The sequence below is a fragment of the Geotrypetes seraphini genome, chromosome 8 (assembly GCF_902459505.1).
Source record: "Geotrypetes seraphini chromosome 8, aGeoSer1.1, whole genome shotgun sequence".
NCBI classification, from domain to species: Eukaryota; Metazoa; Chordata; class Amphibia; order Gymnophiona; family Dermophiidae; genus Geotrypetes; species Geotrypetes seraphini.
Window position 1 is genome coordinate 14,768,677 of NC_047091.1, and position 27,484 is coordinate 14,796,160.

General features: G+C 42.7%; 1 protein-coding gene across 15 annotated transcripts in view; it reads right to left on the reverse strand.

Moving 5' to 3' along the window:
• The window catches only part of EYA3 (EYA transcriptional coactivator and phosphatase 3), a 243,135-nt gene that overhangs the window by 25,777 nt on the left and 189,874 nt on the right, over nucleotides 1–27,484 (reverse strand). For all 15 annotated transcript variants that reach the window (XR_004540320.1, XM_033954471.1, XM_033954464.1 and 12 more), the window contains 4 exons: nucleotides 19,188–19,246; nucleotides 11,880–12,040; nucleotides 11,189–11,303; nucleotides 38–159 (listed from right to left, as the gene is read on the reverse strand). Coding sequence is in view for 14 of the 15 variants with exons in the window: in XM_033954471.1 (XP_033810362.1) it covers nucleotides 38–159; nucleotides 11,189–11,303; nucleotides 11,880–12,040; nucleotides 19,188–19,246 (457 nt within the window). In the remaining variant the exon portion in view is untranslated. The remainder of the gene's footprint in view (nucleotides 1–37; nucleotides 160–11,188; nucleotides 11,304–11,879; nucleotides 12,041–19,187; nucleotides 19,247–27,484) is intronic.

The following is a 27,484-nucleotide window of genomic DNA, read 5'->3' on the forward strand; positions in this document are numbered from 1 at the left end:
TCCAACCAGAAAGAGTTTAAATAATGCTCCACAATACCTATTTTTGTGGCACTGTAAATATTCTCAATAGGAAACACTTCTCCTAAGCCGTAGAGCAGAACTTTAGCCAGGGCAGGTACCAGCTGTGTCGTCGTGATTAGAATATTCACACAGTTCTTCCTGCAGAGGAGAAATTAAGAGGTTCCTGAGAAAGCAGAAGTCATCACTATCACCAAAAAATATATCCTATAGAATTAGTCTACTGTGCTCTGTTTTATGCTAATGATGTTCCAGTATTGGTCGCCACACCTCAAGAAGGACATAGCAATGCTTGAGAGGGTCCAGAGAAGAGCGACAAAAATGATAAAAGGTATAGAAAACCTTTCATACGCTGACAGGTTGGAGAGGTTGGGGCTCTTCTCCCTGGAAAAGCGGAGACTCAGAGGAGACATGATAGAGACCTTCAAGATCATGAAAGGCATAGATAAGGTAGAAAGGGACAAATTCTTCAGGCTATTGGGAACCACAAGTACAAGGGGGCACTCGGAGAAACTGAAAGGAGACAGGTTTAAAACCAATGCTAGGAAGTTCTTTTTCACTCAGAGAGTGGTGGACACCTGGAATGCGCTTCCGGAGGTTGTGATAGGACAGAGTACACTATTGGGTTTCAAGGAAGGATTGGATAGATTGAGGGATACAGATAGAGGTAGAGATAAGCTATAGAAAAGGTATAGATAGATAGGGGGATTGAGGGATACAGATAGAGGTAGAGGCAGGTTATAGAAAGAGTATCGATAGAAAAAAAAAAAAAAGAGAGGGATTAAAGGGCTTAGACAAGGACAACCTTACAGGTCATGGACCTGATGGGCTGCCGCGGGTGCGGACTGCTGGGCACGATGGACCTTTGGTCTGACCTAGCGGAGGCAACTTCTTATGTTCTTAATATAGAGACTGCTTTTTAGGCTATATTCACCTTTTCCAAAGCCCTTTACTTAAAGCTCCACATCTTCTACAGGCACATGCAGTTGCACGATTATGTAAAAGCCCTTTTTGGTCTGTAAAAAGCAAAGGTACTTGCCTGTAAGCAGGTCTTCTCCATGGACAGCAGGCAATGTATCTACAGATCTCCAGGTACAGATGCTTAATAGCCTGTGTATTGCCCATGCATGCATTGATGTCTTCCCGCCGGTCTTGAGAGCACAGGACCAGCAGGACAATATACAACTTAAAGAATAGAATACAACTGCTAGGGGAGATGGGAGGTTATGTGAGATTACTGGACAAATAGGCCAAGATAATCTCATATGTGGGAATCTCTAGCTACCAGGCTCACTGAAAACAAAAACAGTTGGATGAGTTAGAAGAACAATTAACCTGAAAACATATATCACTATAAGAAGGTGCAACCTGGAACAGAAGAAAATGGGCCTAATGGGGGTGGAATTGGATTCTAGACCCCGAACAAACTTTGCAGAACTGCTTAACCAAACTGACTGTCACATTGGGTATCTTGTTCCAGACTGTAGTGAGATATGAATGTGTGGAAGAAGCCCACACGTTGCAGTTTTACATCTCTCTTCAACGGAGGCTGATTTCAAGTGGGCTTCTGACATTACACATGGCTCTAACACTATTTTATTTATTATTTAAAAACTTCTAGCCCACATAAATCCCAAGCAGTTTACAAAATCACATACACAAGATACAGATAATCATCATAAAACAATAATACAACAGTAATATGTTACTCATACATTTTTTTCAAAAGAAATACTTTACCCCTCAAAATAGCCCCCCAAAAACCCAACACTACGAGCTGTAACATGGCCCTGGAGACAGACCAGCCTGAGCATAAGAAAAAGAGATGCAATCTTCAAGTCTATTAATGTAGAAATAGTGCATTTGCCGATGGCAGACTCCATCCTGTTGGGATCAAAGAAAACAAAAGACTGAGTAGACTGTGTATGGGGCTTAGTCCACTCAATGCTTGCTTATAGTCCAGTCCAGTTTATTTGACATAACGAAATGTGTGCAGTGTGCTTTTGCCAGGATGGGTATGAGGTTTGGCAAAAAAATGTTGGTAGGACAATTGACTGATTTAGATGGAAATCCATCATTATCTTAGGAAGGAACTTAAGAGTGTGCGGAGAGCTACTCTGTTGTGATGGAACTTAGTGAAAAGTGGATTCACCACTAAGTTAGACAAGTTCCTGCGGAACTGAAATGTACGCAGGTAGGGCTGGTCTCAGTTAGGGCACTGGTCTTTGACCTAGGGGCTACCGCGGGAGCGGACTGCCGGGCATGATGGACCACTGGTCTGACCCAGCAACGGCAATTCTTATGTTCTTATGTAGTTCATTGACCCTACAAACTAAGTAACTGCCAGCAACAAGATGACTTTCCAGGTACTTCAATGCACAAAAATCCAGTAGCTCAAAAGCTCTCAGAGTGAACAACTAAAGGCTGTCCAGAGATGATGGATTTAACCTCTACACGAGAATAAGAACTAATTGCACTCAGGTGAAGCCTTACTGTATTGGCCTTCAGATCAGACTCAAGACAGATGCAGAAGGTATTCAAGCTCTGTGTAGGGCCTGAAAACAGCTATAGGGCCTTGCCCTATACCATACAGCAAACCTCCTCCATGAAAAAGAATAACACTTCTTAGTGGAATCTTTCCTGGAAGCCAGAATCTTGGAGACACCCTCTGAAAGATGCAAGGAAGTAAATTCTAGGCTCTTAACATTCAGGTTGTGAGTGTTAGAGTCTGGAGGTTGGGATGTTGAAGAGACCCCTTGTCTTGAGTGATGAGTCAAAAAACAGTCTGTAGTTCTTCAGATGAAAGTTCCAGAAGAGGAGGGAACCAGATCTATTTGGGCCAATATGGCACAATCAGAGAAACATAGAAGAATGAAGGCAGACTAAGACCATATGGCCTGGTCCTGCTTGAGTTTCAACAAAGTCTTCCTATAAGATATGTGAGCATATGCATACAGAAGATCTGTTCTCCAATCCAGGAGAAAGGCTTCTGATGCTAGTCTATGTGGCCCTGAGAATCATTCTGCTCTGGATGGCCCAGTCCCACATCCTGACAGCCTCCTGACACTGAGAATATGATCCCGTTCTCCCTTGCTTGTTGATGTAGTACATCACAACCTGGCTGTATGTCCGAATTTTCTTAATTTTGACTACTAGCCAATCTCTGAAAGCCTTTAGAGCTTTACAGATTGCCCAGAGCTCCACAAAGCTGATATGATAATCCTCCTTCGCTGACTTTGACTGTAACCTCTTCGTTGATTGTCCAGCGCTTCTTGCTGTAAACCGCCTCGAACTTCTATGGCTTTGGCGGTATATAAGAATAAAATTATTATTATTATTTCTCCTAGGATGACCAGGACCCTCAAGTGTGAAGCAAATCTAAATGAGCTCCCCACCCCAGGTTGGAAGTATACGTGAAGCTGAGGAATTTAGAACAAGAGGCCCATGGTCCTCTCGTTGTCCACCAGAGAAGGGATTTGGATGATATCTGCTAGGTTCCTGAAGGCCTGTGACCACTAGGAAGCTAGGATCCACTGGGCTTGTCTCATATGTAGCTGTGCCAATGGAATAACATGCACTGTGGAAGCCATGTGGCCCATCAACCTCAACATCTGTCGAGCTGTAACTTGTTGGCAAGAGTGAACTTAAATGGCAAGGGCGACTGTGTCTGCCCATGTCACAGGAAGAAAAGCTCACACCTGTACCATGTCTAGCAGAGCTCCTATGAATTTCAATTGTTGGACTGGGAACAGATGAGACTTGGGGTAGTTTAAAATGAACGTTAGTAGCTCTGACTCCCAAATAGGTCTCTGCACTGAGCAATTTTCTTTGATGTGCTGTCCACCATTCAATCATCCAGGTAAGGAAAAGAAAAGTTACTTACCGTAACAGGTGTTATCAGGGGACAGCAGGCAGATAGTCTCACTGATGGGTGCCGTCACCGACCGAGCCCCGGTATGGACCACTTTAAAAGTGTATCACCACTTTAAGTCTTTTAAAAAGTTTGCGATAGCCCGCACCGTGCATGCGCGAGCGCCTTTCCGTCCCAACGTAGGTATGTGGTCCCTCAGTTAAGATAAGCCAGCTAAGAAGCCAACCTGGGGAGGTAGGTAGGTTGTGAGAATATCTGCCTGCTGTCCCTGGATAACATCTGTTACGGTAAGTAACTGTGCTTTATCCCAGGACAATCAGGCAGCATATTCTCACTGATGGGTGACCTCCAAGCTAACAAGAATGGGATGGTGGGAGTGTTGGCCTTTAGGAGAATAAATTTTGAAATACAGATTGGCCGAAGTGCCCATCACATCTGGAGAAGGACTCCAGACAATAGTGAGAAGTGAATGTATGAACTGAGGACCAGATGGCAGCTTTACAGATTTCCTCAATAGGAGTAGATCTAAGGAAAGCAACAGAAGCTGCCATAGCTCTAATTTTGTGGGCTGTGACACGACTCTCCAGTGCCAGTCAAGACTGAGCATAACAGAACGAGATACAGGCAGCCAGCCAGCCTATATCTCTTAGAGTGGAATGGAGTCTACTTTTAAAGAAGTCTTCAGGGGCTAGTGCTTACACATCTGTACCCCCTGGGAGGGAGGGTAAAGCCATGGATCAGTTTGGCAAACGCCTTTATCAAAATGCCATGTTGGCCAACCGTTCTGGCAACTATAATTTTCATTTTACCTCAAGTACATGATTAAGTAGATTGCTCTTTTCCAGAAATACATTCTGGTGCGTAAACTTCCTGCTTTCAGCTGAGAAAATATATGGTACGTTCTACTTACGACACATTTGAACTTACCTCCCGTGCTGCAGCCATCTCCGTAGCCATGAGACGCTTGGTTTCGCGTCTGAACTGGATGTGAACCATCAAGACAGGTTTGCCAATGCTCCGTGTCTTGGGGATGAGCTTTTTGATGCCTCCACTGACATGGCTACATAGAAGTTGTCTACTCATAAGACCAGATGGGACACACTGATCAAACCTAAAAAGAAACCTCCACCTTCTTGTCCTTTCAGACCAGCTTCTTCTTACCAGAGACGGTTTGCTGCTAAACCTGCAGCTCCTGCTCAGTCACAACCCAGAAGGCAGAAACAGCAACCCCGTCAACAGAAACCACAGGCTGCTCCACATAGCCATTGTCAGCATCTTACAATCTTTGCCTCAGCCCATTGGAGGCCGTCTCCAACTTTTCATTGTTCGCTGGGAGCTCATAACATCAGACCTCTGGGTCTTAACCATCATTCGTCAGAGTTACACACTCCATTTTCACATTCTGCCTCCAGATCATCCTCCAAGAGAGTCTGCTTTGGACCCTGCACAGTCCTCTCTTCTTCTCCAGGAGGTTCAATCCCGTCTCCTGTTGAATGCCATCGTGGAAGTTCCTCTTTCTCAGCAGGATCAGGGATTCTACTCCCGTTACTTCTTAGTTCCAAAGAAGACAGGAGGACTGCCACCCATTCTGGATCTCAGAGCTCTCAACAAATTTCTAGTCAAGGAGAAATTTTGCATGCTCTCCCTCACCCTGCTTTATCCTCTCCTCAATCAGAACAACTGGCTATGCTCCTTGGATCTCAAGGAAGACTACACACATATTCCAATTCATCCGGCTTCCAGGAAATACCTCCATTTTCAGATAAATCAACATCACTATCAATACAAGGTCATTCCCTTCAGCCTGGCATATTCTTCCAGAGTCTTCACGAAGTGCCTGATTGTAGTGGCTGCATCTCTCCGATCACACGGCCTCCACATCTTTCCTTACCTGGACGACTGGTTGATCAAGGCTGTTTCACCTCAGGAAGTGGTCCAAGCAACATCTCAGACCATTTATTTTCTTCAGGTTCTAGGATTTGAAGTCAACTTCCCCAAATCACATCTCATTTCGACTCAACATCTTCAGTCCATTGGAGATATCCTAGACACCACTCTCATGAGAGCGTTTCTCCCTCCGGATCACCCTGTGAATGATAAAGGTCTCTGCTCCATGAGGGTTGATGGTCCTGATGCTGACATGGGAGCAGACTCCGACGATTCGGACCTGGCTCCAAATATCTTTTGTTTTTGAGCCTCTCTGGATTTCTGTGTTCTTTCCTATATAAGCAAACAAAGACGACAGTTTAAATCAGGGGTGTCCAACCTTTTGGCTTCCTTGGGCCGCACTGGCTGAAAATTTTTTTTCTGGAGCCGCACAAACACTAACAATAACCAATGAGTCAAAAAAAGGTTGAGCAGGTTCCAAATTTGCAATCACTAATATAGAAGATATATGTATCTAATAATAAACCTTCATTAAAGGGACACTGTGGAGAGGAATCCTAAAAAGCAGTAATACTTACCCTGACTGAATGATCCTCCACGTGCACCGCTGACAGTGGGAGAAGCCACAGGCTTCCACATCTCCACTCTGATGAGCAGGGATGCGCGCTCCTGGTTCTCCCATTCACTTCTATTACAACTACGGTGAGCCTCTTCAGAGGTGAGCCTCATCAGAATGGGGATGCTGAATCAGCTGTCAGGAGCACATATGGAGGTTCGTTTAATCAGGGTAAATATTACTGCTTTTTTGGGTTTCCCACTTGGAGCTTAGGCTCCCTCAAAATGAACATTTCCCCTGTTGTAGCTAGTAGGGATACCCAAGCCTCACCAACTGACAGCCTCCTCTCTTCCTCCTCCAACTTCCCAAGTTTTGCAGCTGGCAGCAATATTGCAGAGCTGCTGCCTTCCCTCCTCCATGTCCCCCCATTGGCTTTCATTCATGCATGAAAGCATGGGCAGCTTGAGGATATTGCCACTGACTGCAAAGCTTGGCGATTTTTAGTTGCCAGACTGAAGGAAGATCTCTTCAGTTGGCAGGGCTTGGGAATCCCCACTAGCTCAAGTATTTATAAATTGCACTCAGGCAGGGAGAAACTTTGGTACCCACCCACTAATTTTAGGCTCATCCCTCCCCCAAATCAACTGAATATAAAAATAATTGTGATGCACATATCCCAAAGCTAACATATTCCAGTTAATAAATTCAAATTAAAGCATTTTTTCTACCTTGTTGATTGGATGTTTTGTTTTTCCATCATCTTGGTCCCAGTTTCTCTTTCTGTTTTTTCTCTATCTTCAACTAATTCTCTCTCCAGTGTCTGCTGTCCATTTTTTTCTCCTCTTCTCTCGTTCCATTTCCTTTTTTTGCCTGTCTCCAACATATTGATTTTTCCCTTTCAGCTTTCTTAACTTTTTCTTTTCTGCCTCTGTCTACTCAAATCTTGCCTTCTTTCTCACCCTAATTTTTAAATGTTCAGCTATCTCTCAATTCTCCATCTTCTCTGTCTCTAACTCTCCCATTTTACATCTCACTCCTTTCCTAGCCTCCTATTCCCTTCTATCTACTCTTCATTACCACATTTCTACCACTGTACTCACTGCTCTCTCACTCATCTTGTCATCTCCATTTTGACCTCATCCATATGGCTCACCATTTTCAAAATCCCCTTCCCTCTCTCCATTGGTCAGACTATAACGCCGGCCCTTTCTTTCCATCACCTAGCATCATCTTACTTCCCTCCTGCCCTCTCATGGTTCCATCTCTCCTCCTCTATCTCCATGGTCCAACAATTTGCTCCCTCTCTTTTCTGTTTTTCTTCTTCCCTCCCCCCTTGATGCTGAACAATGAAATGGAGGAAATAAAGAGAGAGACGCTGCATCTCTCTGCCTTCCATCCACAGGCCTAACATTTCTTCCTCCCTCCCATCCCCAGATCCAACTTCTCTCCCTTTCTCTTCACAACTGTCCCCCATCCCATCTCTCCCCCTGCCTGCCTGCCTCCCTTCTCCAGGCCCACCATTTCTTTCTTTCTCTTCCCAACAGTTCTCCCTTCAAGTATCTCTTTCCCTCTTCCTCCGCACTACCCCAGGTCTAACTTTTCTCCCTTCAGACCATTGCCTACCATCTCTCTCTGTCCTCTGTTTCTGGTCCCATAAGCTCTCCCCCCACGCCCAATCTAGCACTTCTTTTAATACCCTCCCACCCAAAAAAAAACCCATCTCTGAACAAATCCCACTTGCTTTAATCATTTTATCCTCACTCTCTTCTTTCTAGACAGCACCTTTCCTCTCTCTATCTTCCATGCAGCATCAGCCCCTTCCATCCACTGTCTGCCCTCTCTCTCTGCTCCTTCCATTTCTCTGTCTGCTCTCTTCCCGTTCCATATATCTTCCCTCTTTCTATGCTCCTTCCATAAACTGTCTATCCTGTGCCCCTTCTTTCCTTTGTATATGATACAGTTCAGCTTCACCCCCTCTCCATTTTTCTGTCTCCACCCCTCCCCCATGCCCTGGTACCTCTTCTGTGGCACCTCTTCTCCCTCTGGTCTGGCATTTGTCTCCTTAGTTTCCCATGCCCTAGCATCTCTCATCTCCTTCCAATTCCCCCTTCCCCTCCATTATCTGGCATCCCCTCTCATTCCTTTCTCTCCTTCCTTCATTTCCCCTGGCCTGGCATCTGTCTCCTTCCCTCCCCTCCCATGCCCTGACATCTCTTCCTCCCATGGACTTGACATCTCTCATTCCTCTCCCTTTTCCTTCTCCATCCTTCCCTCTCCCCAATTGAGTGCAGCAGCAGCATTTCTTTTCCCCCTTCCCTGTGCAGAAGCAGCATTTCTCCCCCCCTCACACACCCATCAGCAACGCAGCATTCCTCCTCCCTCACACACCCATCAGCAGCGCAGCATTCACCCCCAAATTACCCCTCAGGGCCAAGTGAAACATTTGCTTAATACTGCTGATCCCTTATCCATTCTCCAGCAGGGTCATGCAGAGCACTGGGTTGTTGGCCTTGTCCATGAAGTAGCTTGTATGTTCCACCTGGCCATGTGCAGCAAGGGTTGGCACTTGTGCACGCCGGGGAAGGGCTCGATGGGTGCATGTGCCACCTGCAGCTGCCCCAGCCCGGCTCACCCTTGGCAGGGTCATCAGCTCCTCCTCAGTGGCTTCATTGATGTTCGGTCACTATGGGCTCCCCAGGATCAGGCTGAAGTTACAGGCGGCACTGAACTTGTGGCTCTTGGAGCAAAAGCTTTGCCTGCAGCGTTTGCTCAAAACCGCGGGCAGCATCTTCCATGCGCCTCCTGCGGCTGATCTGGAAGCGTTCCCTCTGATGTCGCAACATCAGTGGGAACACTTCCGGGTCAGCCGAAAGAGGCACATAGGATCCGCTGCTCGCGGCTTTAAGCAAACGCGACAGCAAGACGGAGGAGGGAGCCGGCAGAGGAAAACATTGCATCGTGAGCGGAGCCGCATAGAATTCTTCACGCGGTCTGCGGGTTGGACACCCCTGGTTTAAATGGTTGTGATCTGGCCCCAAATATTGAATATACAGTGGTACCTTGGATTACGAGCATAATCCGTTCCAGGAGCATGCTTGCAATCCAAAATGCTCGTATATCAAAGCAAGTTTCCCCATAGGAAGTAAGGAAAACTTGCTTTGATATGTTCCCACCCCAAACCTTCCCCTCCCCCACGAGAACCGGCATTGCTCCCCCCGAAGGCCCCCCCTGCGAACGGGCACCCTCCCCCCCGCGATCCGGCACCCCCCGCCGCCACCTGAGATCCCCCAACCCACCCGAACCCTCCCGTTGAACTCTCAGGCCTTGAGCATGCGCACATGTTCAAGGCCCGGCACAAGAAGAAGATTTTCGGCCACAGGACATGCTGATACCAGCGATGCTGATGCGGAGGGAAGTAAGAAGAGGTTTTGGGTGGGTTGGGGGATCTCAGGTGGCGGCGGGGGGTGCCGGATCTCAGGGGGGGGGCGCTTGTACAGCGAGGCAAGCTCGGTTTACGAGGCACCAAATTTGCGAATGTTTTGCTCGTCTTGCAAAACACTCGCAAACCGGTGCACTTTTAAACCGAGGTACCACTGTAACAGGAATGCGTGGTCAGAACCAGAAATGGTCCAACAGCATCAGGTGCTGTTGACATGGAAGGATAAACGGCTGTGGCTAAATCAAATGACTCAATGGTGAAGAAAGGGGCCCTCACCTTAAAAATGAAGAGGGGGCAGCTCCCAACCAATGCTCAAGCCTAAGAGGGCTATGAGCTGCAAAAAACAAATGAAACTTAAAACTTGGGCAAAAGTCTAAAAATGACAGGGGAAAGAGTTAAGAGTTCCCGAAAGAAAAATATGAAGAAAAAGCAGGTTGGGAGGGCACCACACAATGAAAAATACTTCAGTGAAAATCGGTGCCGAGGAGCCATGAATGATGACATATGTCTCTTACCATGGATAAAAATATATGCAAGGGGAGACTATCCCACTCCACCGCAGCTTTTGCCTAGGATGCGCAGCAGTATCAGACTAAGGTTGGATACCTCCAAGCCACCTCTTTTCTTCTTTGCATAATATTTTATTTTTTGGGATTGAGAAAGAATTTGATATTTTATTTGTTATTATAGTCTATGAGGTAATCTGTTCTTAGTTCCCTACTAAGACTGGGAGTGGGCCAGGTTATAATGGGAAATGCATTACTGTATTTTTACAGATATTTTTTCTTTTTTTTTTGGGGGGGGTGCTGTTTTGTACTGTTATACTGTTTGTATTACTAGGCCTATCAACAAGTTAAGTCTGGTCTCTCTCACATAAAGTAAGAGTTAAATTGACATTGCGCTATACAAAGTCCAAGAGCAGGTTCTTTTAAGTACCAGAGATGTGCACAATTCCATGCACTGGGCCATCCTACTCCTTGCTTGTTAAAACAAAAACAGAAAGGGAACTATTGATGTGTATTAAATAAAATAAGTACATTGTCTAAGGATAGACATATTTCCATATGGCTCATACCACTAGTCCTTGCTAGTGACGCCAGGTAACATAGATGGACAAGCTGCAAACAAGCATATTTCTTTTTATAAACCATAGTGCCTAATAAACTGTAAGCATTAAGTCCAGTTCAACAGTGCTTATGCTGGTGGGAAACTGAATCAAGACCAAAGGAACAGAAAATTAAAATGAGACAAAAAGCCTTATTAGGAACATTTTAAGGAAAAATATAAAGAACTTTGTTTAGTGGATGGATATGAGAAGATAGAACTGAAATTTTAAATACCACTTTTCTCACAAAAGGCAGTTAATCAAGTTGATTAAAAACATTAAATACGGGATTTTAAGGTGTATGCCTCTTACCTGCACTGGATAAGCAGCAAAGACTTTAATGCCGTTCCTAGCCAAGAATCTGTTAAAGCTTCAATATCAGCTCGTAAACTCTGTAGAGTTTCTCGCCTCTGGGGACTGAGTAGTCCTGAGAAGGAAAACCAGACAAGGTCAGTTACAATACATGAAGCATTCTCTCATACAGGCCATTAAAAAAAATATTTATAGTCACAGTACAAGATCGTCAAAATAGAGTACAAGTAGCTGTATTTCTTCTGGATAAAATTGGAATGTTAGTAGGTTGTGATGCCTTTTATTGGACCAATATAAAAAGATGCACAGTACTAAGTGAGCTTTAAAGACCACATACAGTAGAGGTGTCACCTCTCCCATTGACACTTCTTTCAACTATGGGTAATCCATTTTTCTCTTTGCTCCACCAGGTACCTAGATAGACTATAAGCCCTTCTTTGGGACAGAGACTTACCTGCTGTATCTGAATGTCACCAAATGCCCCCCCCCCCTAAATTCTTCAGTAGATTTCAGTCTCTCTTCTTGTTGCAGATGTGTGAGCAGGTTTGGGTAACAGTAATGTGGACTAAAGAGTGATCCAGACTTTTTCTATCCATATCAATATCACAAGTATCTCTGGATGGTTCCTCTAAGCCCAGCAGAAGCCCCTTTGCTGCCCCCATTACTGCTACCATCATCTCCAAGAACTTACCGCCTACATTGCTCTTGTATTTATCATAGATCTCTCTTACTTTCCGGTAGCGGAAAGCCAGTTTCCTCATCCAGTCCACTCCTCCCTGAACACCTGTCATGGAGCCATGACTACTATTTCCTCCGGATCCATTGAAACCATCAGTTGCAAAACTGTAGTTACTGAAAGAAAAAAAAGTTTCCCACTTATCAACCTTAAACAACCTAAGAGGTAGATAAAGGATGAGGAAAGTTAAAACTATGACATACTACACAGTACAAGTAAGAACATAACAACTTGCAGCGGAAGGACTGATCTAGTGGCTGACATGACAGTACTGCAAATATTTAGGTGGAAAACTGTATAGACTCGGAGAGATATTAGCAATAAGAATCTACCAGTCCATTTTTTAAAACTAGTGAAAATGTTACATTCCATTTGGAATGAATCCAGGTGAAAGTGCCAGTATATGCAATCAAATACACAAAAAATACTTTGTATTTGCATATACACTAGTAAAAAAATAAAAAAGTCAAAAATCGGGCAAAAAGTGCTTGTATATGGAGAACTTAGGTCTTACCTGCTAATTTGTACTTTCCTTTAGCCCTCCAGACTGGCACAGATGGGTTCTGCACACTGATAGAACAAAATTTGCAAATCTTTAAGTCCACCCCCTGGAAGGAACAGGTGGAACACTTCAGTTTTTCCATTTACATTGCAGGAGAGAAAAAAAACCAAACCACCAGCTGAATATGATTTCCCTGCTGACACCCAAATCACACAGAGGGAGAATGAAAAATTAGGTTCTTACCTTGATAATCTTCTGTTAATCCTTTCAAGAGTCTGCAGGTATCGTGATCAATCTGTTCCCACGAACTGGACTTGCAGAAGTGTGAATACCGTATTCACACTTCATAGATAGGCTGTGGCCTATACATTGATTTTGCAAACCAGCCGGTAGGTGCGGCTTGCTTAAATGGGGCGGCCTATCTTACAATTGTCATTTCCCCCCCCCCCGTACCTCTTTAAATCCCCCTTAAATATCTCCCTCCTCCAATCTCACGGTCAGTGGTGCTGGGCAGGAGCGATCATTTTGGCATCCAGCCTGGCCCTGTGCCGCTTTCTGAATGGCTGCCGTCAGTTCTTGCAACCCCCATATACATTACACAATTCTGTTCTGCTCTGTAACTTAAAAACAAGAATTAGAACGACAATGAACAGGTATTTGTATAAAACAACCTTAGAGAACCAACCTGCTGAGTGCAACTAGTATTAACAATAAGGGAACCAGAGACTGAAGAATAAACTTACATGGAGACATTAGGTCCTTACCTACTAATTTTCTTTTTTTTTAGTCCCTCCAGATGGGCACAGAAATAGATGGGTTTACACTCCTTTGCCAACAGGAGATGACTAAGACACTAACTTTTCGCTACAGTATAAGTGGGCTATGCAGTCCCTCTTACAATCAGTCTTTACAAATAGCCAAGCAGAAATCAACCAGGCTGAACAAAAACATACAACTCCACACTCACATGGAGAAGGCAAAAGAACAAACACTGTTGGATACCAACTGCCAAAGAAGCACATACTGAATAGGACGCATGTGAGCCCAAGCCTACCAGACCACTTCCAAGGAGGCTGCCGTGGACCTCAAGTCCTTCAGAAATTCTTGCACCGGCGAACATCAGCAATCCATCAGAGTGTGAATCTGCACACCCTGGCCTCTGGAAGAAGAACTCTCCCCAAGCTGTTGTCAAAAAGAACGTTGAGATACTTCAAGCGCTGAGACGGAATCAACCGGCTTTGGGACAGGACTGTAAAAACTCCACAATCCAAGCCATGACCTGGGAATTCTCCTGCAACTTCTTTGCTCAAAGCAGCCAATCGTCCTGATACGGATGTACCAGAATGCCCTTCTTATGCAATGTTACTGCCACCAGAACCAGACTTTTGGTGAAGGTGCTTGGCACCGCAGCTAGATCAAATGGAAGCATTAAAAACTGATAATGCTTTCCGAAAAACGGCAAAAAAAAAAAAAAAAAAAAAAGCAATTTGGGGTCTGGGGAGGTGGGGGACCTGAACCCTACCCACATAGACTGTGAAAAATGAAGTTTAAATTGATTTACAAGTCACCCTGAAGTTCCCTTAGGAAATAATGGAAGTACCTTTGTCAGCGTTTTTTTGTTTTTTTAAGTTATTTTTATGCAATTTTCAAATTTCAATCAAGCGAAATACATACAACTTGAATAGATCAATATAACATAATAATGAAATCATAAAATCAGGAAAAAACCCCTAATTGTTGGATATTTAGTCCACAATATTAGAGGAGATCAACAAGAAATAATTCAAATAAAGTAATACAAAATACTAAGAAGCGGCATAACTCTGTGTTACCTACTGCTGGTATAGCAAGCTAAATATTATTGGCCACAATTGCTCTTCCTTCTCTCAATTCAATAAATTCCAACAGCTGTTTGGGTTCAAAAAATAAGTAACTCTTATTTTGATAATTAATAAAACATTTCACAGGAAATTTAAGCTGAAATATTCCACCAAAAGTTAGGACTCTTGGCCTTAATGCCAAGAACTCCTTCCTCTGCTTCTGGGACTTTTGAGCCATATCAGGAAATAAACAAATTTTGGCCCCAAAAAACTGGTCATTCAAATGACGGAAATATAAATGCATAACATAATCACAATCATTTTCCAAAGCTAAAGTAACTAGGAGAGTTCTTCTCTCAGTTACCACCTCCAGTGAACTCTCTTGGAAGGTTGTCAAATCTAATTCCCCCTTTTTATCTCCTTGATTTTCAATAGGAGTAGAAGCCTCCACAGTACTTTTTAACTGCAAGTAATTAACTCTTACAATTGGAGGTAAATTATCCGGTGGGATACACAATATTTCCCTAAAATATTTCCTAACCATCTCCATGGGAAAGATGACTGGAGATTTAGGAAAATTCAAAAGTCTCAAATTATTCTTCCTCAGCTGATTTTCAAAACTCTCCCTTTGTCAGTGTTTTTAAAACTGCTCAGTGGAGAAAAAGGACTTTCTACCTCAGAAACAGCTCCAAATTCACTAGAATTGAAGATCTTTGGACTGCCAGCCGGCCAGAGATCGACTACGCCCCCACGGATCCTCTGCCACGCGGTTGGGGGCGGGAAAGGCAGCCTGCGTCTTGAAACCCGGGTGGATTTCTGTCCAGACACACTCAGCCTGTGCTAGAAACCAGTAACTGTGGGGTCACCTGCCAGCAATTCCAGGAGAGGGACCCCGGGTACTTCTAGTAGGTGGCACACAGCAGGCTGGCTTCACAGATACACCAGAGTTTCTCTGTGAAACTGCAGTTTGGCTCCGCAGGACTGCTTCCTTTTCTCTGACAGTGGACCTCCGGGGACGGGTCTCAAGGCACTGAAGCCACCAAGAAATGAAGTTTAAGCAAACTTTAAGCAAAAAAAAAAAAAAGAAACATAAGCAGAGTAACAGCAAAAGACTTCTGCTCAGACTGCTTGCAGAAATTGAAACTGATTCTACCACTAGGGGGAGTGCAGCATGTGTTCTGAAAAGATTTAGATTTTTGCAGCACCCAGACTGAGGGTTGAGATTGAACACCTAGCGTTTGGTTAGCTGTTTCAACAGAGAAGAGGCTAAGCCTGACATGGCAAGTGGTGCAAGGATGCTCTAAAAGCACTAAATCTGCGCAATCCTGGCAAGAATCCACATGAGGAGAGCCCAAGGACTCCATCCCAGCAGTTTTCCAGACAAAATTTGCAGTTTTGGTGAAGCAGTAAACTTTAGAAAAAAAAGATTGCTAAAAATCCAAGATGGCAGCCGTCAAAACATTTGTGCCAAAATCGTGATATTTTTCACACTTCCCAAACTCCAAAAATGGCAATTTTAGGATTTTTCAGGAGGGGGAACACAGGAGAACATTCAGAAACACTCAAAACCCCACTTTTCCAACCTACCCTGATTTCTCTCACAGGCTGTCAAGCCTGTGTACTCTCACTGTGACCTGACAGAAGATCTGTGTTGCAGCTTGCTTTCAGCTCCCTGACAGTAGCTGGATAAGAAAATTCACTGCCACAATGCTGGGAATGCTTCTGCAAATCTGATCTTCGGACTGCCAGTCAGACTCCTATGCCTGATTACACCTCCACCCCTGAGGAACCACGGATACACACCTGGATGGGCAGGGACACAAAGATGCAGCTGGCACCCTGTGAGACACCGCTGAATCTCCTAAGGGCGCCTAACAGCCTGCGCTCAACCCCTGATTAACAATAGGTGAGACCATGTCAGGGATTGCCCTGAGCTCTAGAGAAAACTATGCAGGCTGGCTAACAGGCTAACAGGTACCCAGTGGGATTGGCCTGTCAGCTACAGACCGAAGTCTGTGAATTCTCAAGCAGCCAGAGCTTTGAAATCGCTCCAAGCACCAAAATTCCAGAAAAAGGGACAAAATTACATCGAATAAAAATAATAAAATAGGGAGAGCAAAACAAACACTCCTGCAGGCACAAGGAAAGAACTATAGGTGGAGCTAGAGAGCCCAGTGAAGTACAGCAGAGGCAGAGTGAACAGAGTGAAAAATTCAGAGTGACTATGGGGAAATAACCCATCTGTTTAGAATGTCTCACATATTGCACTGGAAACAGTATTAGCAAATTCTGAAAAAAGCAATATCAACAGAAACTCAAAACAATTTTGAGAAAGGATCTGAGAGAACAGGAATCAGGTCTTTCCACATATTTTTCATTCCCAAAACCACTACCACCATTTGGTGGTTTTCTAACAAAAATGTCAAATGAACTTGCCCATCTCGTTTGCACCAAAGCAAAAGCAGGAAAGATAGTCTCACTGGTAGTTTTCATAAAAAAGGAGACTTTCTCATGGTCCTATGACCAGCCAACAGTGGAAAGGAAAAAATAGTCTCTAGCTCTAGCTCCATCTAAGAGCCAGATATAATAAATAATAATAACTTTATTTTTATATATCGCAATACCACAAACAGTTCAGAGTGGTTTACAGAAGAAGAGACTGTATACAGACAGCGATGTTACATAAAACTTTTGAAATTACATTAGCATGGTAAGATTAATCAAATTTGTCTGGAAGAGGAATAAAAGTACATCCAGGTAGAGATGGAGTCAGAGAAATTTATCAAAGAGGTAAGTTCTGATTGACTTCCTAAAAGTTTGATAGGAGTGCGTTTAAAAAAAAGTTAGTTAAACATTTATTCCATTTGTCTGGTTGGAATTAGAGAATGACATGGGGAAAAAAATTTATCACCATTCCCACCCGTCCCCGTGAGCTCATCCTCGTCCCTGCCCCATCCCTGTGAGCTCAGTCCATGTCCCTGCCCTTGCGAGCTCAGTCCCTGTCCTGCAAACTGTCAGATCCCACCCGCATAAGCCTCGAATAGTTATGATTTATATTGAACTTATTTTATTAAAATATAAAAAGAGACTATTCTGTACAATTGTCATTTTATAAACACAAATAATACAGAGCAAGGATCAACAAAACCCCTGTCTCCCCTCCCTTTCACAAATATCTCCTCTACTATTGTAAAAACTGAAGAAACCAAATTACTACTGAATGCTACATTAAAAAAATCAAGCTAACAGAATACTTCAGTCACACATGGCAGGAATAGTGTTACAGGAGTGCAACTAGGGCAACTGCCCCCTGGTTATAGAGAGAGACCTAAGCCAGCTGGAAGCTAAAGAAGCACAGCTTGGGCTTTGCGGTTCCCAGTTATGTCTAATATCAGCTCTAGCAGGATACATATTTCAAATCTGAAATATTCTAATCACAAAATATAAAATACATTTTTTTTTAAACCTTTTGTTGTCTGGTAATTTTATTCTTCAAATCACATTGGTCTCAGGCTTTGGTTTTGGGTTCCTTCTGTCTTCATCGTAGCATGGCTGGCTCCTGAAGGTAAAATAGGCCCAAGAGGATCTGGGGAGAAGACGCCGAGTCAGACAAGGGCACAATTTTTTTACCAGAGGAGCAAGACAGGAGATGAAAGGTCTTGTTCCCATTCCCGCGGTAGACTAGTTGCAAATATCTCCCATAACTGCGGTGACCACGGTTTACCGCAGTAAACGGTCCCCATATCATTCTCTACATGGAATGATAATGTTCTATCAAGGAATCTCTTGTAGATACAGCCCTTTAGGGATGGAAACGCGAAAAAGTAAGCGCTACATGTACAAGTTGTGCCTGGAAATTTGAAGTGATGAGACAGATAGATTGGGGATGAACCTGTTATGGTTTTGAAGCAAAGGCAGGCGAACTTGAAGATAACCCTTGCTTCTATAGGCAGCCAGTGTAGTTTTATGTAGTACAAGCTTACATGGTCCGATTTCTTGAGGTCATAAATGAGACGGACTGCAGCATTCTGAATGATTCTCAGTCGTTTGATGGTTTTCTTAAAAGATCCCAAGTATATGATATTGCAGTAGTCTAAGGTACTTAAGATCAAAGATTGGTTCCCACCTCCAATTTATGTTACTTCCTACCTATACACCCCCTTCCTTAAATCAAAGTTCAACCTAAGGCTGTTTACAAAGTAATCAAACACACAAAAAGCCACAATTACAAAAATTACATCAATAATATGAGACTTCTTAATTATGTTTGTTTTTTAAAGTTTTCATTTCTAACTTGTGTTTCTCTCTATGCCCTTCTTGGGGATCTGGGTCCCATGTACCTCAAAAGGAAGCACTGGAGAACTCAAATAATTCTGAGAATTCAATTTAAATGTAGCCACCAAAGCTGTTCTCAGATGCGTACAAATATTTAGAACATTTGGCCATAAGAGGTTCAGGACCCTATAGCCTGGAGAAGAAGAGATGAAACTACTAGAGAAAGAGGGTAGGAGCTGAAAGTATGAGAGGGTGCTAACAGGAGTGTGGAAAGTGATAAACAGGAACAAAAAGGAGTTGAAGGAGAAGGGGTGGGAACACAGTACGTGAAGGACAGTAAAGGAGAAAGTAAAAGGAAGAAAGTGTCGAGAGGGAATATGTTTATTTATTGAAATGCTTATATACCGCCCTTTGTAGGAACAACAGAGTAGTTTACATTAAATATAGGTTGAAAAGAACTACAATCATGATAGGATACCAGGAAAAAAAATATGTAGCCCGGGTTGAAGTTATTTATCACTGGACACCTGATAAGTCATATGAGAATATTTGCTTCTGGGTAATTCCACTTGTTTTGGTGTGGCTGTCAAATATGTTTATGGTTACTAAGCATTTACTTTACCACTTTATATATATCTAGATATACTTCACTGTCACAAAACATACCTCAAGTCCTGCCCATTGTCATCAGAGGCTACATCTTCTATATGAACTTGGTCACATTCCTAGTACAGAAGGGAAACAGTAGTATCCTTAATGAACAGTAGTATCCTTGCTTTTTCCAAGATACACACGTTTTATAGATTAAAAAAAAAAAATCTGCAAGTCTGCATGGGTATCTTTTTACACAATTTGCACACACAGTGCGTGTGAGCTTATGTCAAAAAAGAAAGCAAAATTTGAGGATAAACAAAGTTCTATGGCATACCATGGTGCAGATTTATTCAAGGTTCCAACTATATTTAATGTACTGCCAATCACTGCTATCTAAGTGGTTTACATAATTTAAGCATAAAATAATCAAAAAGTAAAGGCAAATACATTTAACAGCTTTAATAGAAGTGTCAGCAATTGAACATATCACTTTTCCACAATCCCCATGCAAGATGATGCATTTGTTGTACTGTTCAACTAGCTTCTGTATTCCTGCAGAGAAGAAGTTTTGGCTGCGAAGCACCACTTCCTTTGCTTCATCATGCTTTGCTTTTGCTCTCCGGGTCACAGTGATGCACCGGAAATAATTCTCTCCAAAATACTTGGATTGTCTTCATACTGTCTCAGGAACTGGGATGCGATCATTGGCATAAGAGCACAGCTGATGTTAGCATTAAACTAGATGCTTACAGTAATCTTTTAGGTGCTTTTAATTAGCCGAAAGTGTGTTGACTTGAGTCTCAAGAAACATGTTTACAGAAGGATCCATTCCCATTAATTCTGCCTAGATTAAGTGCTCTCTGTATAATGTCAAGGAACATCATCTTTATGAGATTTCCTCCCTTGGAACATAATGAGGTCATAACAGACTAGTCAATTTAATGTGGCAATGCACTCTGAAGTCAATCCTTTGCATTAATGTCTTTTTTTTAATTGAATCATCAAAAACATCTTTTATATACAATCTGAGCATTAACTGTCCAGGAGAAAACTACCACCTTGTTGTATAACCCAGTTCAGGTACACAACAATCAGTAATCAACATTCAAAATCATTTCACAATTTCTGCAGTTGAATCCTCCCAGATAAAGATTTTATTCTTATTTCTTTATTAATTTTCAATTTAAATCAAGTTAAACACTTGTACAGAAAGCAATAGTCATAATATCAAAATAATATCAGATAAAGATTTTAAAGACTCTCTAAGAGGAATCTGCTATTTAATTTTGTCTTCTTACTCCTTACATTTTCTATCAAATGCGGTTCATTCTCCCAAAAGCAAAAGTCTAATTCTACATATATAAATCTCCTATTTCTCTTCCACGCATTCACTTTCCAGTGTAACTATTTCTATGTCATCTGCTTCCCTCCCAATAACATTTATCCTTTCATTTAATCCCAATTAGTAGACTAGGCATATGAACCATTTCCCCACACAATGAAATTTACTCCACATCACTCTGAATGACAAACTGTTCGTTAAACTTCCAACCGAGATGTACCTCTTTTTCCATAATCTAGCATGTCTCAATAATTATTTACTTCATTCAGTTTTAAGTTTGTCCCTATAATCACCATTAGGCTATGTACCTTAAAGGATCGTTCACTAATAAAACAATAAGTCAGAAAAAAAACACCAAACACAGGAAGAAAAAAAGAATCTCAGAAACCTGCTCTGAAGCAAATTCAATAGCAAAATTAGAGACTGACATATTGCAGATCTCCATCATTGATCCTTAAAAAAAAAGCAAACCCTGAAGCATAGCTCTCTTTCAACTGAAAAACTGGATACTGCTGGATCCATCATTGCGACTTCTTACTGGGGGCTGATTAAGGCAAAACTGGCTATTGACAGCTCCCAATCTCTCAAGTCTACTGTTCATCTGCTCAGAAAATATATCTGCACCTTTTAGTTCCTCTTATGTGAGCTGCTGATAATGTCTGAAGATGCTGTTTGGCCGGTGACTTTCCTGTTCTGTCTTTGTTTTGGTATGTAAATCATGAAGATATGGGTGAACCATGAAGCCTTTTCTGTACAAAGCAATTGCCACCACAATTTGAGAATATCTACAGAGCTGTAACTAGTCTAGATGAAAGACCTGAAACTGATAATGCTGACAGAGGATGGTAAACTTTAAAATACCTTTGGTGTAATCCCCAAATGGGGATGTGCAAATCCACTTCCTTGGGATCAATATTAGTGAGGAAATCTCTTGCTTGCACTGGAGATAACTGAGCTACTACTACTATTTCTATAACGCTACCACACTCGGGATCTCCATCCTCAAAAGAGGAATGTGCAGAGCAAGTCCTGAATTGATCAAAAGGTACTTTCTTTGGTATAACAAAATAAAATGAATATCGGACTTGATCTCTCCTTTGCATTGGTATAGGAGCAAACACACCTAGAACCAATTCTTTGCTGGAGCTTGACCTGGAGAAACTACAAAGGCATCTACAAGGAGGTAGGAAAATTCTAATTCATACCCTTTCCCTCACAACATCATGAATCCACTAAGGAAACATAGATAGCAGTCCACCTATACACTTCATAGCTTTCAATGTTAGCCTCTAGAGCAGTGGTCTTTGATAATTTTTAAGAGGGGGCTGTAGGAGAGCTGACAAACATCTTCCTGTTTGGGGTCATGATGCCAATAAAACTTTGACATTCATTCCTACCAGAACACCTGGCTTTGGTCACAAAATGTAGAACACAGGCAAATTCTTTGCAAATACAGGACCACAAGCTAAATGCCCTAATATACATAGCTGAAACCCATGATGCCAGACTCTGCATGCATTACACCACCAGAGAAAGAGAGAGAAATGCATTTCTTCCTGAACAGTATAGACACAATACTGTCAAAATACTGTGTCAAAATATAGACACAGATGTAAATACTCAAAACTGACATATTTCAATCACTTAATTGAAAATAAAATCATTTTTCCTACTTTTGTTGCCTGGTGATTTTATTTTTCTAATCATCTTTCCCAGTCTCTGGTTACACTTCCTTCTGTCTGTTTCTAAGACCTTTTTACCCATTTGCTGTTTTTCTCCGTCAACTTTCTTCCATTCTTCTACTTCCTTCTGTCTACTTTTCCAAGTCTTCCCCTCCTCTCCGTCCACATGCACCATCTCCTCCTTCCCTTCTCCTCTTCTCTATCCATGTGCACCATCTCTCCATCCATGTGCACCATCCCCTCCCTCTCTTTGTCCTTCCCCTCCATCTATGTTCACCATCTCCCCCCTCTCTCTACTCTTCCACTCCTCTCCATCCATGTGTACCATCTCCTCCCTCTCTCTCCTTCCCTTCCCCTTTTCCTATGGTCTGGTATATTTCCCCTCCTTCCCCCTGCTGTGGTCTGGTATCTCTCTCTCCTCCTTCCTTTCCCTCCTCCCCCCTACTGTAGTCGGCACGTCTCTCCTCCTTCCCTGGCATCTCTCTCCTTCCTTCTCTCCCCCTAACTCCCTCCTTCTCTTCACCCCTTCCTGTGGGGTCTGCTCTCTCTCTCTCCTCTACTGGCAGTATGGCATATTTCTCTCTCCTCCATTCCTTCTCTGCCTATCTCTGTCCTTCCCTTCTCCCTCCTATGATCTGGATCACTGTCCTCCCCTTCCATTCTCTCTTCCCACAGAGGTCTGGCATCTTTTTACCCTTTCTTCCCCATCTCCACAGTCCAGCATCTCTTTACTACCTTCTCCCTCCCTTCCCTACCACACTGGCAGAATCCAGCACTTTTCACTTATTGTTTCCAGCGATACACTCTTTGGGACATGGGCAGTGTGAGGGAAGTAAACATACTGCCTTCTGTGATCCTGGAAGCTTTCCCTTTGCTACAGCTTCCTGTTCTAGGCCTGTCCTCTAGCAGTTTCTGAGGTCTCATCTCTTTGAGACCTTTGAGAATCTTTTTTATATATTTTTCAAAATATAACTTACCTCTAAAGAACAGTTTGCTGATATATATCTTTGAGGCTGTATCCATAGACCAATTATGCAACCACAGGAGTCTCCTGACAGAAACAGGAGACCACCACAGATGTGGCCAAGGTTCCGATACGATTCTACAAGGCACTGGCAGCATAGGCCATTCTAGATTCTGGATGGGATTTTTCCTTCAAATCTTTAACCTCTTTTGTGTCCCCTGTCCACTAAATCCAGCACAAACCTGTCCTGAGCGATCAAATCAAGGAGGGCCCTCTCTCTGTATCATGCAGCACTTTCCAGCAGCTTGTTCCAATAGTCCTCTGTAGGGATGCTTGGGAGGTAACAAGGCTGTTTGACATGATCTCCCTGATCAAAGCATCATATTAAGGACCAAGGGAATGTATTCTGCTTTTCTAAATGTACTGCATCATAATTATTGTCAAAAATAGCTCCCTAAAACAAAGGTGTTGGACCCACTATCCAAATTCATTGATCATTTTATGAAAACATTGATCACTTTGGTCTGCTCATATCCGAGACACTGCCCAGTTTTTGTGAAAAATTCTGCAGGTTTTTTTTAACAATTTCTACCATAGATATATTGGTCGCCTTAGATTTTTAGGGGTAATACGAATCAAAAATTAAAGGCAATTGTTAAATTACATGATAACCGGAACAGAGCTATTGAAATGCAATGTATGTACTCATACATTTCCTGTTGGATAGTTTGTCTACGTACAGTGCAGTGCTCGGCCTTTAGTTGTATGGTAGCAACGAGGTCAGAAACATGGATGCTCCATTGAAAGTTTGCACCAATGAAAACAATATAGTGTCTGAAGATCTAAAGGCGAAAAAACAGTGTGACAAGGCAGTGGCTGCTGCCAGAAGGATTCTGGGCTGTATAAAGAGAGGCGTAGTCAGTAGGAGGAAGAAGGTGTTGATGCCCCTGTACAGGTCATTGGTAAGGCCCCACTTGGAGTATTGTGTTCAGTTTTGGACCGTATTTGGCGAAAGACGTAAGAAGACTTGAGGCAGTCCAGAGGAGGGCGATGAAAATGATAGGAGGCTTGCGCCAGAAGACGTATGAGGCGAGACTGGAAGCCCTGAATATGTATACTCTAGAGGAAAGGAGGAGATATGATTCAGACGTTCAAATACTTGAAGGGTATTAACGTAGAACAAAATCTTTTCCAGAGAAAGGAAAATGGTAAAACCAGAGGACATAATTTGAGGTTGAGGGGTGGTAGATTCAGGGGCAATGTTAGGAAATTCTACTTTACGGAGAGGGTAGTGGATGCCTGGAATGCACTCCCGAGAGAGGTGGTGGAGAGTAAAACTGTGACTGAGTTCAAAGAAGCGTGGGATGAACACAGAAGATTTAGAATCAGAAAATAATATTAAATATTGAACTAGGCCAGTACTGGGCAGACTTGCACGGTCTGTGTATGGCCATTTGGTGGAGGATGGGCTGGGGAGGGCTTCAATGGCTGGGAGGGTGTAGATGGGCTGGAGTAAGTCTTAACAGAGATTTTGGCAGTTGGAACCCAAGCACAGTCCCGGGTAAAGCTTTGGATTCTTGCCCAGAAATAGCTAAGAAGAAAAAAATTTAAAAAAAAAAAAAAAATTTAAATTGAATCAGGTTGGGCAGACTAGATGGACCATTCGGGTCTTTATCTGCCGTCATCTACTATGTTACTATGTAGTATGCTTTCTTTGGGCAGAAGGCGTGAAGCCTGTGGAAATTCATTACCGGATATTGACTCAGTATGGACATAGCACTGTGAATCAACGAAAGGTGTACGAGTGGATAAAAAAGTTTAAAGTGAGAAGAACAGGTGCAACCAATGAAGGTTGTTGTGGTCACTCATTAACATTGCATACCCAAGAGCACACTGACAGGGCGACTACCTTGATTAGAAAAGACCGAGGGATAACGGTGTCTCCATTGGCTGCAAATTTGAATATCAGCTATGGATCTGCATTTGCCATAATGCATGATGACTTGGGATACAGGAAAGTCTGCACACGATGAGTTCACAAACAGATTACTGATCTGCACAAGCAATAGCGTATGGAGGTTGTGACCAAGTTCCTGAGATGGAAAAAAAAAACTGTATAGAAATTTTAAAAATAAATAATTAAAATAAATTGAAGATCTGAGTGTTCTGGAGCAAATTGCCACTGGCGATGAGACATAGGTGCTTCATTGCAACCTGGACAGCAAAAGGCAAAGCATAATGAAGTAAAAAAAAAGCAGTGCTCGCCTGGCATCGGGAGCAGTCGAAAAATAACTTCTCTGCAAGAATACAGAAGCTAGTTGAACAATACAACAAATGTGTCATCTTGCACAAGGACTATGTGGAAAAGTCATATGTTCAATTGCTGACACTTCAATTAAAGCCGTTAAATATATTTTGCCTTTACTTTCTGATCACTATCTGCAGCTGTGAAGATGTTTGGATAATTGACATAACCCTATTTTTATTCTTATTTGGGTTTTTTTTTTTTTGTGAGGTAGATCAGATTGGTGGTGTGAATAAATTATTTTATGTTTAATTATGTTTAGGCCTAACGAAAAAAAGTCTTCGCAGACTCCAGCTTATCCAGAACACTGCGGCTAAGCTGATTTTTGCTAAACGCAAATATCACCACGTCTCCCCTCTATTTACCAATCTTCACTGGCTCCCAGTACTTTCCAGAATTCATTTCAAATGCTCCTGCCTGGCTTTCAAGATCATTCACGGCATCCTTCCGCCCCTAATCCCTCTATCCTTCCTTGCCCCGACACCAACTACCACCAGATCTGCCCACAGACATAAACTATCCTTCCCCTCTCTACACGGCATCCTCCACGCAGGTAAACTGGGTAGATCCCTCCTCTCCAAAATCACCGGCCTCTGGAACGACCTCACTGTCCCGCTGCGGAACCTGGACTCCCTCCAACTATTCTGAAAACAACTGAAAACCTGGCTTTTCTCTAGCATATAATAATCTCTTCTCCTGATTACATCCCCTCTTTTTATGCTTTGTAAACTCTTTCTCTTCTCTCTTCCCATATTTTTTAAACTTTGTAAACCGTGTCGAGCTCCACTTCAGTGGAGAAGATGCGGTATATAAACCTAAGGCTTAGTTTAGTTTAATGGAGAATTATTTTTTCAAACCCATGGTATGTCCATGGAGATTGCCATTGCATCTAGTATAGCTAATCCTTAAGTTTCTCAGTTTAAGGGTCCTCTTTTGCATTTTTCATCTTAGTTTTCTCATATCCGGGCTGCAGCTTTGGATATACCGACAATGTTTTTATGATTTGGACATCAACTATGTTAGAACTTCATTTGTTTTTAGATTGGTTTAATTCTCGATTTAAAGTTCACTATGCCTAAAGTCAAACACAGCATACCATTTTTGGACACAGTAACAAAAAACTGTTGATACCCTGTTTATCGAAAACCTGTGAAATGTAACAATTATCTAACTTACATGAGTCACTACCCCTGATGAGTCTGTGATAGGTTACCAGTGAGTCAGCTTTTACAGATTTAGTGCATCTGCTCCACCATGGAACAGTTCAAAGAACAAAATACTCTTCTGACGACCAGATCTGCAGCCATTGGTTTTCTCAAGCCATGGATATGGCTGTCAGAGCATTGTTTGCTAACCATGATTTATTGTTACAGGACAGCTCTCAGGATAATAAGTATGCATTTGTTGGGCTCATAGTGTTTGATGTCACTGGCATGTACTACAATTGCATTCCATTTATTGACCTAGATTTTGCATTTGCATTCCAATATTAGAGATTTTATTGTGTATTCTACTACATTTCCATTTTTTTTTTTTTTAATGCAGTGTGGTCATTGCAATTTCTGTGCATTATTCTTGATATGCTTTGCATGGACTCGTAGGTGCTACAGAAGGGTCTAGGACGATTCATTGTAGCTGATTCGGCACGGCTGTTTTATCGCTGAATCGACCGTAATGAATCATCCACAGCAGCAAAGCAGTTATGTCCCCCCACCCCACATACCTCTTGAAAAGTTCACCACTGCGAGCAGCATATTCTACCTCCTGCTCGTGCCAGCTCGGCTCCCCTCTGTCGTCATGTCCTGGTCCACAACAAGGAAGTGACATCAGAAGGGAGCCAAGGCCAGCTGGACAGAAGGTGGAAAATGCTGCACAAGCTGACAAACTTTTCAAGAGGTATGAGGGAGTGGGGACAGAGAGGAGAAGAGGAAACATCCTTGCGCGAGGGGAGGCACTGATGGTTGGGGGGGAAGAAGCAGCACGAGTTGCTGCAGTAGTCGTGGAGAGGATGATTCATCACGGCTGTGATGAAATGGCTGTGATAAATTGTCCTATTCTGCTACAGAATGTGTTCCC